We start from the raw sequence: 15,973 nt of genomic DNA, 5'->3' as shown, positions 1-15,973 counted from the left end.
ACAAAACCATATGCCTTTGAGGTAGAAAAGGCTTCAGTTTCAACTGAATTTCTCTCAGCCGAACAGCCCCAATCTCCTAGTGTTATGCAACAGAGCTGGATTGTTTGGCAGCGTCCCACGATAGACATGCCTTCCTCAAAGCCCTGCTGGACAAAGTGCACCAGTAAAAAGCAGTTGTTTGCACTGCCAGGCACTTTCACCCACACACACCACCTTTGTACACACCAAACCCTCTCCTTTGCACACTACAGTGGTTCTCCATTGTCAGCAAGTCACGCTACACAAACAGGGCCAACCTGTTAAAAGACCCACATTTACACATCACAATGTAGGATCTTTTCATTATATACATCTTAATGCATGATTTAAAAAAAAAAAGAAAAGCAGGTGATAAATGATTCACTGAATGCTTCCTTTGTTCTAATGACAATTTAACTCTTATGACAGCATTAAACTGCCATGCGTTCTTATGTCAACAGACTCAGACTAGATCCCATGGGTTATATGGTACAGTAAATTATACATTTTTAAAATTTGGTTGTTTATTAAATGTTACATTTCTTCAGTTTTAAGCCATCAGAGTGAGAGCATGTGACTTGTGTAGGGCAACTGTATCTTACACATTCACCCATGGTCATGACCTTGATTCAGGGTGAGGGGAACAAAGTCCCCATGACAGGTTTTGCAGTAAGATAAGCATTGCGTAAGAAGAAAAGGCACTGCGCTCTCACAAAAACAACACAGAAAATTAAACATTCTCAGGGCGTTTCAAACATTTTTATTAAACAGTCAACATTTGGCAATGCAATCACACATATTCATTATGACATTATCAGTGATGTTTTAAGACTATAAAATATCTTAAGAAAATCTTGTGTGAATATATAGTTGTGCTCAAAATTATTCATACCCTTGGAAAATATGATCAAAGACGACTGTGAAAACAAATTGAAATAAAAAAAATAAATAAAAGTGAAAGTGGCGGAAAAACCATATGATAAAGAAATTCTTATGAGTAAAATATCTCTGAAGTATATTCCCATTCATTTTTACATTTTTTAGCAGAAAAAAAAAAAATCTAGGAACATGAAATTGTCCAGCCATGACTTCCTGTTTTATAGGAGTATAAATATGAGGAAGGCCAAATTCCCTTAAAGGATTAGTTCATTTTAAAATTAAAATTAAAATTACCCCAAGCTATACTCACCCTCAAGCCACAAATGCATCGCTTCACTTCAGAAGGCCTTTATTAACCCCTGGAGCTGTGTGGAGTACGTTTATGATGGGTGGAGGCACTTTCCTCAGCTCATACTCGTTGGTCCCGTTCACTGCTATTATAAAGCTTGGGTGCGTCAGGATATTTATTAATATATCTCTGTCTTCATCAGAAAGAAGAAAGTCATACACACCTAGGATGGCTTGAGGGTGAGTAAAGCTTGGGCTAATTTTCATTTTAAAATGAGCTAATCCTTTAATCATTCATCACAATGGGTAAAACAAAGAATATAGTTCTGATGTGCAGCAAAAGATTGTTGAGCTTCACAAAATAGAAAATGGCTGTAAGAAAATAGCTAACGCATTGAAAATCCCTATTTCCACCATCAGGGCAATAATTAAGAAGTTCCAATCAACTAAAGATGTTACGAATCTGCCTGGAAGAGGACGCGTGTCTAAATCGTCCTAATGTGCGGTGAGGAGGAGAGTTTGAGTGGACAAAGACTCTCCAAGGATCACAGCTGGAGAATTACAGAGATAAGTCGAGTCTTGAGTCTCAGAAAGCCTCAGAAAGTCTCATAAAAAAAAAAAAAAAAAAAAAAAAAAAACAGCATCTACATCACCACAAGTTGTTCAGAAGGGTTTCAAGAAAAATCCTCTGCTCTCATCCAGAAACAATCTCCAGCTGTCAGACACAATTGGAACTTCAAACGGGACCGGCTTCTATGGTCAGATGAAACTTTTATATTTAAAAAAAAAAAAAAAAAAAGCACTTTTTGGCTGCAAACCCACCAGATGGGTTTGGTGCACACATGGATAAAAAGTACCCCATGTCCACGGTTAAATATACTGCTGGATCTTTAATGTTGTGGGCTGATTTTTCTGCTGGAGGTCCTGGACATCTTGTTCAGATACATGGCATCAAGGATTCTATCAAATACCAAAAAATAAAAATTCAAAACCTGACCGCTTCTGCTAGAAATCTTATAATGGGCCGTGGTTGGATCTTCCATCAGGACAATGATCCAAAACAAACATCAAAACCAACACAAAAATGTATCACTGAGCACAAAATGAAGCATCTGCCATGGTCGTCCCAGTCCCCTGACCTGAACCCTGAAGAAAATGAGTGGAGTGAACTGAAGAGAAGAAGCACCAACATGGAGCTGGAATCTGAAGGATCTGGAGAGATTCTGTATGAAGGAATGGTCTCTGATCTCTTGTCATGTGTTCTCCAAACTCATCAGGAATTATAGGAGAAGACTCAGAGCTGTTATCTTGGCAAAAGGACGTTGCAAATTATATTGACTAAAAGGGTATGATTAATCATGGCCAATGTGTATTAGAGAAAAAACATGAATTTTTAATGAATTTTCTCATTTTTTAAATTCTTATTCACCAATGAAAGGTTAGATTTTTGTACATTTTTTAAAATAAAAGATCAAAAGGGTTAACAGCTTAGATTTATTGTTCATATTTACCAAGGGTATGAATACTTTTGAGCACAACTGTGTATGTATTTACCCTGAATTACAAAATATCCTCCCACAATAATAGAGTATACGGTCATGTTATAGACATCCAGTGCGTAATAATATTAACTGTCAAAATACTACAAAAATTTTCACAGTTCATGGAAGTTCCTGAAAAATGTCCTCACTCACGCACTAGTGAATGAATCTCACTAAAACTAGTCTGGGTCACATTCCACCCTAAACTCAATCTGCCAGTCAGACTTGGCATTTCTGAATTTTCTTAAGATTTTAGATTAACTCTTTAAATAAATTTAATTTTCAGTACTGCGGTCACATTTACACCCTTGTATGGTGAAATTCCGCAGACAAAATGCAGTCATGCATCGCTACACTATTGACAACGCACAAGAAATTTCACCACATTTGCAAAATTTTGTGGACAAAGGAGTCCATTGTCTAGGCAGCAATGTATGAAGCACAGCTCACGCAGAAGTCACTTTCAAACCGAGAAGATTTCTCTTGGGCACCGCAGTGAATCCATGTGAACAACTTCAACCTGTTGCGAAATCTGCGTGGGGAAATGTTTCGCCATCAACTGAAACTCCCAATGGTGTGGATTCCTACCGACATGACTGGATTTCACCCACAAACACTCGCTGAACAATGGTAAATGTGACCGCACCTTAACAGAATATTATACAAGTAATAGTGTAGAAACAAAATCAGCATAAGTTAATGGCATCACAACATGACATGTACATAAATGAAGGCTGTCAAATGATTAAAAATGTTTAATCTAATTAATTACATGAGGCAATTAAGTAATCGCACATCAATTCTGGCTGAGAAATTATCCAAAAGATAATTTGAAGTCATTATTGTATAAAGCATCAACTAGACATTACAAAAAGTAGCTTCAAAAAGATACTTTATTTGATTCAACATAATTTATTACAGATGAACTTTTGGACCATGAGGTTGAGTAAATGATGTAAACTATACCTTTATTTTTTTATTAATATGGAAATATAAAAATGTTTAAATAAAATTAGACTCTAAATAAGAAACTAAAACTGCCAGTAGGTGGCGGTAAATGGTAAAAGTCGTTCATTCATTCATTCGATTCATTCAAATGGCTGATACATATAGAAGTGAAGTAAATGGTTCTTTATTCAAAATATAACTTGATATATATAATATCAAATTATATATATATATATATATATATATATATATATTTATATATATATTTTTTTGATTGTGAGGTGAAACAAGACCCGGACATATCAGGTTTCGTGAGATTCAGCCACACACCATGAGCTACAATTGAGTCAAATGTTTCTAAAACTCTCTGTGTGACTACGGGAGGATATCTTTAACAAATCCACATAAATATCTTGCACGTATTAATCTTACCCATCCAGAACCATCGCTGAAAAGACTTTCAGCCACTTACTGTAGATCGGGCGCTGCCTTTCCCATCTGTAAATTAAGCAGAAGAGTTACTCTTACCTGCTCCTATGACTCTTTCTTCCTCGTCTTCTGTCTGCCTCAAACCCTCATACTCACTGCTGGGTCTCACGCTAGCATTGGCTCTCCATTGGCTAGCCTTGCTCCTTTCCAAAACAGACGCTAGCTTTCTGGAGACACACTGGCTGCCTGGTCCAGTCGAGGCTGTCCTGTCGTCAGTTCGTCTGTCTAGGCCTGGAGGCCTTTCTACTCTCATGCACAACAACACGCGCTCAGGACCGCTGCACTCGCTTTCAGACTCAATGACGCACTAAACTTCATTAGGCAAGTTACGAGTACACAACTTTATTTCAACTGGTTTCTTTTTTTTTTTTTTCAATTGTCACAATCTAGACTTCTGTCTTTACAGGTTTAACATGTTACATGCCCTCAGATCTGATAAAGTCTACTCTGTTTATCAAACAACACATGTACTGTATACTCACAATTTATAAAAATACATGTGACACTGTCTTCAAAATCAAAAAATAAAAAGTCCTCCAAATAATATACTTAAGGCCACAACATACATTGCATACTCACAACAAATTACAAATTGAACTACTCTGACTACAGTGTTTTGAAAACATAATTTTTTTTTTTTTTCACTCTCAAAAACGCTCACAGAAATCACAGGGGATTGAGGGGGAGTAAAAAGCACAAAGAAAATTTGAGCGAGTGAAATGCAGCAGTAAGGAATGTACATACGCTAACTAACACACACTGCTCTCACGCGGCTAACGTTAAAGACTGCGAGTGTCTGCTGCGGTAAGAGCTATAACTGGCAGATCTTGGCCCCTGCCACTCTCTCAGTAATCTTTCCTTTCCTTCCCAATCCTCTCATCTCTCCTCATCACCATCTAACTCTGGATCTGAAGCCTGTTGAACACACACACGGTAAAACATCACAAGTCATCATCCCTTATTACACCTCTGTGGAGTCTGTCGCTGCGTCCAAACATGCCTACTTCCATACTATATAGTAGGCGCCAACAGAGTAGTGTGTCCATATACATAGTAGGTATTTGAAAAACAGCAGGCAAAAAAGTACCCGGATCTAATTACTATTATCTATTTTTTACAGAAACACTGAATTACCAACAATATCTTAAGCACCAACACCAGTCCTAAGGTAAAATGACAAATATGCATTCATACATGGTTGACAAGTTTTAGTTCTAATTACTAAAGTTCTATCATTAAATAGTGCTTGATTATCATAATATCATAATATAATGCTTGATTGATTGATGTAAAGAGTGTACGTTCAGATATTTATTACCCAAAAAAAAAAAAAAAAAGGTGTGTCATTTTACATGAATTTAGTGTTGTCAAAAGTACTGACTTTGGTACCAAGTCAGTACTGTAATTTTAAAAATGTGATGCTTTGAGCGCTGTTGAGCGGATTTGTAAACACTGTGTACACGCTCAACAGATATGTCTGCGATTGGCTTCAATGATCAACACATATCAGATGAACGCGTGAACACAAAAGCCAATCAGAGGGGTTTATGAATCCGCTCAACAGCGCTCAAAGTGTCACATTTTTATAATTTCAGTACTGACCGGCTCCAAAGTCGGTACTTTTGACAACTTTAGCGGAATCAAGTAAGTGTCAAACCAAACGTAGCACCTACTATACAGTATGTGATTTCGGACGCAGCATGTGTTGGCGCTGAACTTACCACAGACAAACTAATCAGTTAATATCTCCTGGAGTTATAACCCCCTCCTCCGCCGCCAGAGCCATATCCACCTAAATGTAACAATGCACAGGATCAGGCTTATGTGCAGTGGATTCACCTCTGATGTGGCATGCTGTGCGCCGGCCTCTCTTTACCTCCGTAAGGTCCTGAGTTCCTTCCTCCTCCAAAGTTATTTCCCTTCATGGGGCCGTAGTTGGACTGTTGTCCACCGTAATTCCCGAAATCATTGTAATTTCCTCCTCCTCCTCCTCCTCCACCGCCTCCACTACCACCACCAAAGTTACCTGTGGTGCAGGTACAAATTTAGGTTAGCAGCACAACTCATCTAAATAAGCCACAATGCAGATGATTTCAGTACACATTTTTCTTTCTATTATTCTACTATATAGATTTTCATTAATATAAAGTTTTTTTTTTTTTTAAATAAATTTAAAATTCAGCAAAGATGCATTAAATTGATCAAAAGTGACATTAAAAGACTTTATAATGAACATTACAAAAAAAAAAAAAAAAAACTTTCACATAAATGCTGTTAACTTTCTATTCATAAATAGGAACATGAAAAAAGTACGTTTCCACAAATATCTGAAGCAGCACAACTGTTTTCAACATTGATAATCAGAAATGTTTCTTGAGAAACAAATCATCATGTCAGAATGATTTTTGAAGGATCATGTGACACTGAAGAATGGATTTCATTCGCATTCACGCTATGTCAGAATTACTACAATTACGAGATTCTGACTTGTAAAAAGCGTTCACGTCCTCGTAGAACTCCGAATTTTTGGAGAATTCCAACTTGTACCACATGACTGTTAAGAGTCTGTTTAGTTTCATTGCTTTGGTTTCATTTTCCCTGATCCCGTTTTGCCTGTGTTCCCTTTGCTTGTTTGTTTCCATGGTTTCTGATTAGTTACGCACCTGTTTCTGTTTCAGCTAATTATCTTACCCTGTGAATTCAAGCCCTTAATTTCCTCTGTTCATTGTTCAGTCTCGTTTGAGTTTACGTGGTTGAGCTTTATGATTTCTGTCTCCTGAATATTCCTAAGTATTTGCTATTAAAGTTAGTTCTTGTTGGATTCTCCATCGTCGTGTGATTTATACAGCCATTACAGTGACTACTGCGGATTCATTTTGGCACAGTGTTGCCACAGAAACACTTAATTCCAAATCCGAGGACGTGAACATCTCCGAGTAGAACGTCACGGGATGTCATCTCATAATTTACTGTAAATATGACATGGCGTGAACGCAATATAATGACTGCTGAAAATTCAGCTTTACCATCACAGCAATAAGTGACATTTTAAAATATATTAACGTTAACAGTGCTTTTACACTGTAATAATATTTCACAATATTACAGTTTTTACCCTATTATAGATGCAGCCTTTGTGAGCAAAAGACGACTTCAAAAACATTAAAAATCTTACTGACTCTAAACCTTTGAAAGTTAGAGTATTTTATTTCAATTAAATGATTCATCGGTCCATGTTATTAAAAAAAACTTTTTTTTTAATCTTTAGTCAAAACATAACTTGCTCTGCCTCCCCCAAACCACCTGTCAAGTTTTTGTCTTAGCTTAAATGATAACGTACCTCCAAAATTCCTGCCATCATTGTAGTTGTCATATCCTCCGAAGCCTCCTCCGCCTTGGTTACCAAATCCAGGACCTCCACCGTACCCTCCACGGCCCCCTCCATAGCCAGGACCCCCACCACAGTTACCCCCTGCCACCAAACACAAGCACAAACATCTGCTTCAGTGCTAATCATTTCAGTCTGGCCTTCAGGGGATGTGACTGATTGGTTGACTGTGATGGGTCAGCACTTCATTTGGACTTGCACAACTTTTAGGGTGCTTATTGTTTGGGTTGTTCTTGTTTTTTTTTTTTTTGGATGTCTTCCTTTTCAACAATTGTTTGATGTCTTCTAACTGATTGGATAGTTGGTTAGTTTGCTGATTGCCCTCGTCTTTGATTAGGTGTGAGGATTTGTTATGTGAATATAAAATCCCTTGATACTTGTTCTTATTGCCGGCGAAGACTTGGTTTGGTTGAAACATTGCGATTAGGGCTGTCAAAATTAATGCGTTAATGAATGCAAATCATTTCAGTTTAACGCGTTAAAAATATTTAATGCAATTAACGCAGCATCTGTTTTTTTTTTCCCCGTCATCCTTTAGCTAGCATTACATTATATGATCATGCTATCATTCATTCAAGCGCTATTAAACTATTCAAACGCGATAAGACACAAAACTGGCACACCGGCCACATCGAGTTCTCTTTCGCACTTGAACTGGCAAAAACACAGAAAATTATGCCAAAATGCCCGTTTTATCGAGTATCCTCATAAACATGGTCCTAAATGAGTTAAATAAAGTCTTAAATGAACGCTAAGAGTTGTGAGGAACTGGGATGTGTGTCATTTCCATGTCATGTGCATCAGGTCTTAAAGTGACAGCAGCCTAATAAACCTGCTGCTGTCTGTCATTAATGTTAATCAAAAAAAAAGAAAAAAAGAAAAAGAAAATCACTCACTGCTCTTGACTGAATAACTTTTGTAGTGTTAATGAATATTAATCTATATTTAATTTATAAATTATGCAGTGAAGACTGAATTTCCTACCTGATCAAATATTTAAAATATACTGTCAAATGTTGTTTCTACATTAATTTGGAGATTAACTGTAAATTATTACAATATAAAAATATATTAAAAACTTTAATGTTAGGTGTGATTAATTGTGATTAATTAAAGATATAGTATAGTATAATTTTATTTAATGCCATGTCAGCATCTGAGGCTATTGTCATGGCAAAAACACAATTACAAAAATACAAATATCACATAAATACAATAAAAATCAAGCAAGCAAACAAACACAGCAAATAATATTATACAAGATTTTTTAAATTAACATATGATACAATTTCTAAAACCTTTTCAGTCAAATTTTTACTAAAGTTCTTAAGTGAACTGATTAATTACAGAAAATGTGATTTTTGTTTTAAGTTACCTGTTCACAGGCTTTTTGTTTAGCTATTTTCACATATTAAAACCCTTGCACTTTAAACCACTAGCTTCTGCCTGCCTGTTTGTTACAACATGTTTAATGAAAGAGTCTGATTTTTGCTTATTGATCATGTTAGTATCATGATATTGTCCCCACCGAATCCGTTGTATCCATCTCCTCCGTAGCCACCCCGGCCTCCTCCGTACCCTCCTGTAAAAGATACAGGATTCAGTGTCTACCACAGCGTTATTTACACCCGAGGTGCTACAGTACAAACTGACACACAGGATCAGGTGTACAGTATCACATGTCATCTTACCTCTGCCAAAGTTGTCACCTCCGAAGTTTCCTCCTCTGCCCATGAAATTATCCCCACCTCCACCTCCACCGCGATCTGAGAACGGAAAAGCACACGATGATCCGAAACAGCACGTCATATATTATTAACAATAACCAAATGCAATGTTTTGAATATTACAACAACAATTTATTATGAAATGTAAACATGTGTATTTGAGAATCAGGAGAGGCAGTTAGACATAAAACATGCTACTTACATCTCTGATTAGAAACAGCTTGCATCTCCTGCTTTGGAAGTGCTTTTCTTACTTCACAGTTATGCGAGTTGATTGTGTGATATTTTTGTGCTGATGAAAAAGGAAAAATTATTTTAAAAAAGCAAAACAGGAATCTGTTTGCTCAGCTACTGTATAAAACCTGAAAGAACAAGTATTTCTTGTTCTTTCTTCAAAAATGATGTCACAAATAACACAATTGACTCCAAGCACAACTATGCAATATGCTTACAAATTCTTTAACACATTGTTAATAATATCAAAGAGTGAAGATGTCAATTTTCCAAAAAAAAAAAAAAAAAAATTATTTTATATATATATATATATATATATATATATATATATATATATATATATATATATATATGTTTATTTTAGTATATCATTGAGTTCTAATCACTTTTTTGCAATAACTTAAATAGTATTTTGCAAATATTTTTATATTTAAATTGAAGCACAAATATTCCATGTAATATATCAATTAATGGCACTTCATAAAAGCTGCTTGCATAATAATTAAAAAAGATGCAGTTTTAATAGTTTTAGATGGAGTCATTTACCCATAAACAATTTATCCTGTCAGTCAGTCAGTGTGTGTGACTAGCACATGAAAGTAAAATGGTTTCCATCTAAACTCACCAACAATTTTATCCACAGTATCATGATCATCGAAGGTGACGAAGCAGAATCCTCTCTTTTTCCCCGTCGAACGCTCCTCCATGATATCGATGGTCTCAATTTTCCCATATGGCTCAAAGTACTCTCGGATGTGATACTCATCTGTGTCTTCCTTGATTCCACCCACAAAGATCTTCTTCACTGTCAGATGGGCTCCAGGTTTATTAGAGTCCTGGATAAGGAAAGTAAATGATCTTGATTAAAGGCATCTTAAAGCAGTCATATCATGCTTTTTAAAGTTTTCCTTTTCCTTTAGTGTGTAATGTGTCTATTTGTGCATGTGTACGATCAGCAAAGTCTCCCACAAACAGATTGATTCTATCTAACAGATAACACTGATCCAGACATGGCTAAAACACCTCAATTGAGGTCCAGATTTTACTTCCTCAATTGTCCATGTCACAATGTGAAATATTAGCATAGCGCCTCCCAAAGGCATAAGCAGAGAGAGAAGACAATGTTTCAGCAAATTGTAGTGTTGTCATCATATTGCGGAGACGATGTTTGGATGCGAAAGCAAAACCACTTAGTGAAAACATATGAATCAGAGGTTAAGATTTATTAATAAAGCTGTTCTTGATCAGAACAACCCAAAAAATTGCTTGTGCACAGTGTATTTTACAGAGGACCATTTCCTGAACCCAGGAGAGTACAACAACGAATATATACAAAGACTACTGACCACTATGACTCAAGTCGTGCTTGCAAAGTTGTTTCCGATTCATCCACGTTTTCCGACTCCGGCTTGAACTGATGCAGTAAAACCGACAACATTATTAACTGTGAATTTACAGTTTCTTTAGAAGCCTTGGAAGCTGAAGCTTACGATTATAGTAAGGGGGCGTTACATTTCCGACACACGCTTGAGATGTCTGGCCAATCACAACGCACTGTCAGCTGGCCAATCAGAGCACTCTAAGCTGTTCAGAAGGAGGGGCTTTGTAGAAATCAGTGTGTTTCAGACGCGTGATTTCCCCCCCCCCAAACAGTTCAGCGGAAATCCCTGCCCTGCAACCAGTTTCATTGGCTCAGGTTACAGTGACGGGTAGGTTTAGGGATCAAGGTTGGGTGCAGGCAATCGTTATTGTGATTGACATGGCCAATTAAATGTTTAGAATCGGCTTCAGGGTGGGAATTCACGCGTTTCAGACAGACTGGGAATAGAGGTGCTGCACTAATGTACAGTATGTGAAAAATAACGTGTTTTTTGAACATTAAAGCATGTTAACATGTTCTGTTACACCCAATAATCAAAACAATGAACTTTTAAAATAGTATTATATGACCCCTTTAATTTCAGGGTAAATTGAGTACTGTCTGTATGGAGGCCTATTTCTACCACAGAATAAAAACCAAAAATAAAGGTAAAATATAAAAAATAAAAAATAAAAAATAAAATAAAAAAAAAGGTAACGGTGAAATTTCTCAGAATTGCGAGCGACTACCCTCAATTCAGACTTTCTTTCTCACAATTGTAATACTTTTTCAATTAATTTGTCCAATGAATTAGAATTGACAAAATAAAATAAAGTTATCTTAACTTTTGGGAGCAAGTAAAAACTTGCAAGTAAAAAAAAAAAAAAAAAAAAATTTAACAAGTTGAGAACTTTTTACAGTGCAATTCAGACTTTCTCAGAATTGTGAGATTCTAACATACAATTCTGGTTTAATTTTAAAGTTAACATCTTGTAATTATGAATTGAGTTAAACCCGTAACAAGGAGAAATAAAGCCTGAACTGTGAGATATAAACTCACAATTCTGAGAAAAAAATCAGACTTGCAGGATGCTAACTCAAAATTGCAAGAGATTACCTCTGAAGTAAATAAATCAAAATAAAGGAAATAAAGTCAGAATTTTATTCGAAACTCACAATTCTGAGAAAGTAAGTCTGAATTTCAAGATATTAACTTGTAATTGTGAAACAAACTCATAACTGAGAGAAATAAAGTCACTTCAATTACTAGTTGATACTCCATGTCAACTTCCCATGTGCAGCATTATGGTTTAAGTGGATGTAACTGTACCTCTCTGGAGACGGCCCGTTTGGGCTCAACGACTCGACCGTCCACTTTGTGTGGCCGTGCTGCCATAGCAGCGTCAACCTCCGAGACACAGGAATACGTCACAAAGCCGAAACCTCGCGAGCGTTTGTTTGCTGGATCTCTCATTACCTGAGGAAAAACGATCATTGATATTAACATTAGTTTTATTACTGTTATTATTATTATTATTTCTATATGCATTAACAAATCATACCACGGAACTGTTGTTTGCTTGATTCTGATTGGCTGACAGACATTTTAAGTTGATGATTAAGCAGGTTAAAAGGTTGTATGCAGCTACAATGTGAATATCAGCATTATGTATTATTATTAAAGTGTTATAAGTACTATTAATTAATACTTTTTTTTTCAAAAAAAGAAAAGAAAAAAAATTCTGTGGCGGTACCATACAAGTTACAGGAGCTATGTTTCCATCCACCTATTTTTATGCACATTTTGGGATATCGTATAAAAAAAAATAAAAACGCTGTATGAAAATGCTTAGAATATGTATATAAATTCTAAAAATGAGCATTAAAAATTTAACCTTCGCTGGGAGTTTGATTGACAGGCGATCTTACCAATCATATAGCCAAATTTCTTAAATGACCAAATTTGAAAGCTGAGACTTCATCAAAAGTACCCTGCTCTGACTTGTCTGTCGACGTGTTGTCAGTGTCCCCTTTGCTCTGCGATGTGTTTTCACTGTGTGTCATTCATGATGGAGGAGAAAAGAGCCACCGCTTCTTCCCCAATTGCAGCACCTTCCATTTTTATTAGATATTTTGCACCAGTTTCCCAGGAAGTGATGATTTTGTTCTCTTGAACACATGGTGCTTTAAGCGCAAATGTTTCATGTGATATTCCAATTTTGCACACATGAATTTTGCAACTTTGGATGGAAACATAGCTAGTGATAGTATGAAGTGATATTATGCTAATACAGTGAATGATTACCATATTCATATACCATGGTGTGGATGAGAGCTTAACCTGGTACTTTTTGAATTGTAATGAAAAAAATATGGATGGCTTTTATCTATCTGTTTCTGCTGCAGACACATTGCAAAGTGAATACAATTAGTCACTAAAGCACAACTGAGAAGAGTGTGATCTGATGGCCACTCACCACGCAGTCTGTGAGTTTGCCCCATTGCTCAAAGTGAGCTCGTAAACTGTCCTCTGTGGTCTCAAAACTGAGTCCACCAATGAACAGCTTCCTGAGCTGCTCCGGCTCCTTACTGACTCGACCCTGTTCACATAAAACACAGTTAAAAATCAGACTTGTCTTGAACCTTTGCCTTTTTAGAAATATGCGTCATTAGACAGATAAAACTGGCCCTGTAGGTTGTATAATGCTCTAAAGCTATTAAGATAATTGTTTAAAGCTGATAATGACACGCGTTCATGGATTGCACCACTCTAACCGCAGAGCTGGTTGCTCTTTGTGAGTGTTTCTGCTTGGCAGAGCATGGATTGCATCAGGCCATGCCTTTGCCAAATTAGGTGAACGAATGCTCTTTTAATATTTAATAGATTGAGTGGCGTGAGCCGGCCGATCCCTCCTAATTGTCTGAAAGACTGATGTTAAAGGTGGGGGATAGTAAGTTAGCCAATAGAGCGCAACGGTCGGATTCCGGAAGTAAAAACTCCATTCATTTTCTCCATAAGGATTTTGAACGATAAACCTTTACAGTCAGATCTACCGTGAGCTATGAAGTTGTTAATCCATGGTATTTGCTTCTGCTGAAGCTGTCAGCCCGCGTTATTTCAAATCATTTTCAAAATAATCATGTTTAACACTGGAATCCCTGGTGAAAACTACAATACCCATGATGCTGTGCAGAAAAACCACACCAATCAGAGTCGAAATAAGCAACATCTCCAAAATAGCTCTTTAAACTCCGCTCACTCCCATGAAGCACTGCGAATGCACTCTTAAAATACTGAAATGTGTGTATAGGCCTATTTTGCAATAAACTTAAAATATGTTATTTTTATACATATAATCAACATTTGTAAAGGAGCAGTTGTAAGTGTCCCCATTGTTTTTAATTCGACTATGCTGTTCGCAATGCTTCATGGGATTGTAGTTCTTTCCCTCACTCAAGGCCATTCAGAGTCTTGTACCTTTGTCTTTTTGTCCGATTTTCAATAACTTTTTTGCTTCAAATCAAGGTTTGTAGTGTTGTGATTCACTTCGTAGCTGAGTGGCTTGGTTCATGGCTATTTTAAAATCCCTATATGGGGAAAATGAATGAAAAAAAAAATATTCCGGAACAAGCGTCACTGAAAAAAGGGGACGGGCACTATTGCGCTCTACTAACGTATCCTACTAAGGCGAAGGATAGATTTATGAATATTAATTAGAGTACATGATTGGCGCAACGTCAGCGTAACCTTGTTAATATTCATTAGACAACCTACGCCATAGTAAGGTTCGTATTTAAGCCGGTGGCAGTAGGTTTCTATGGTATTATTACATCTAAAGGAATAGAGTGGATGTGCGTGTAAACGAAGTTTACAAAGATTACACGTAAATTCTTCCAAGATAAAGACTAAATTCAGGAGGAGACGGTTGGAAATAAACCAGCGGCTGAGGAGCGTCTAGAACATTCCATACGAGTTCACGCGCCATTTTAGATTTCTTTTTCGTGTTTCCTCCATATTGTTAGAGATAATAGTAAAATTAAAACCTTAAATTCCTCTATCTGTATTTTATACGGTCGTGTTTTCAAAATAACAGGCTCGATATTTTGTTAACGCTAGTCAACAGCCCCTCCTTAACCAAAACATTAGCAGCACGTTAAAAATTGAACAATGAGTTCATGCCTTGCATGCATTTGGTGTTTAAGAGAGTAACTGTAACACCAAGAGTCTCATATGTAGTTTGAAAATAATAGTATATACGCCTTAACAGTATGCAAACAGTATGTACTCTGCTGTCGGTCACAGACGCACGGCTAGTTTAACATGACAGCCAAATGCACCAAGCCACTGTAATAAACTGACATAAATATGTATCATTATTAATTCTGTTGACATAAACTCCATATAATAGCAGGAATATTAATGAATTGGTACCTCCATGCTGCAGCTTTTGCGCCCTTTCGGTCTGCACGACACGCGAAAGAAAAGCGCTGTAATGTCACGCTTCGGCCATTGGAGGCGCTGCCGGGCACTTCCGTAGCGGTTAATAAACAAAACTGCGTGCGTCTTGCGGAAGAATATTGTAGCCGGAGCTACTTCTCTCTGTTTATATATATGACGAGTCACGCAAGTACTGGGTTACTCCGCAGCGGTTGGTCTGAAATAGTTCCAATATGAACACTTATTATAGGTGTACCGTAGTGATTCAGGATAAGACAAAAACACGGTTTGGAAGATGGATTCATGATGTACACGCTCAGTTTTGTAAATTTTGAACAAAAAAGTTACATAGTGTACGTTTAACAAAGGTTAATGCTGATAGTTCATGTTAACGAATGCATTTACTAATCTTAACAAATGAGACTTTGTTGTAAAGTATTACCATGTTTGTTGTTTCAATTTATGTGCTAATCCCAATAAATATGTTATGCAATATGTTATGCAAAAAAAATAAAATACTTCCATACACTGTTGACTTTACAGAATATAATTAGCATAGGCCTATTATCTAAGGCAGTGGACATTGATAATATGATACAGACACTACCAAGAAGCAGTAGTGTGCACTTGGCCTTAGAATCAGAATAGTTTTAGCCAAGGTAA

The 15,973-nt window shown here is 36.6% G+C and overlaps 1 protein-coding gene across 2 annotated transcripts; it reads right to left on the bottom strand.

The window, feature by feature from the left end:
- Positions 1–755: 755 nt before the first annotated feature.
- Positions 756–15,456, bottom strand: hnrnpa3 (heterogeneous nuclear ribonucleoprotein A3). 2 transcript variants are annotated; one of them, XM_051906396.1, is made up of 11 exons: positions 15,305–15,456; positions 13,350–13,472; positions 12,203–12,349; positions 10,138–10,348; positions 9,481–9,570; positions 9,243–9,317; positions 9,080–9,133; positions 7,504–7,635; positions 6,040–6,189; positions 5,885–5,955; positions 756–4,172 (listed from the first exon to the last, which is right to left on the bottom strand). In XM_051906396.1, the coding sequence occupies exons 1-10, from the start codon at positions 15,308–15,310 to the stop codon at positions 5,903–5,905; spliced, it is 1,041 nt and encodes a 346-aa protein (XP_051762356.1). In that variant the 5' UTR covers positions 15,311–15,456; the 3' UTR covers positions 756–4,172; positions 5,885–5,902. The 2 variants fall into 2 exon arrangements, with proteins under 2 accessions (XP_051762356.1, XP_051762355.1); XM_051906395.1 differs by lacking the exon at positions 756–4,172 and adding an exon at positions 4,481–5,078.
- Positions 15,457–15,973: the final 517 nt, after the last annotated feature.

The sequence above is a fragment of the Ctenopharyngodon idella genome, chromosome 9 (assembly GCF_019924925.1).
Source record: "Ctenopharyngodon idella isolate HZGC_01 chromosome 9, HZGC01, whole genome shotgun sequence".
In the NCBI taxonomy this organism is placed as follows: domain Eukaryota; kingdom Metazoa; phylum Chordata; class Actinopteri; order Cypriniformes; family Xenocyprididae; genus Ctenopharyngodon; species Ctenopharyngodon idella.
The sequence above is the reverse complement of the archived record's forward strand: the minus strand, read 5'-3'. Positions and strand labels throughout refer to the sequence as shown.

Excerpts from the sequence above, each read along its gene's own strand:
- hnrnpa3 (XM_051906396.1), bottom strand. Across the intron at positions 9,571-10,137 it reads TACTGTGGATAAAATTGTTG|CACAAAAATATCACACAATC; the intron begins GTGAGTTTAGAT and ends CTTTTTCATCAG. Across the intron at positions 9,318-9,480 it reads AGCTGTTTCTAATCAGAGAT|ATCGCGGTGGAGGTGGAGGT; the intron begins GTAAGTAGCATG and ends TTCCGTTCTCAG.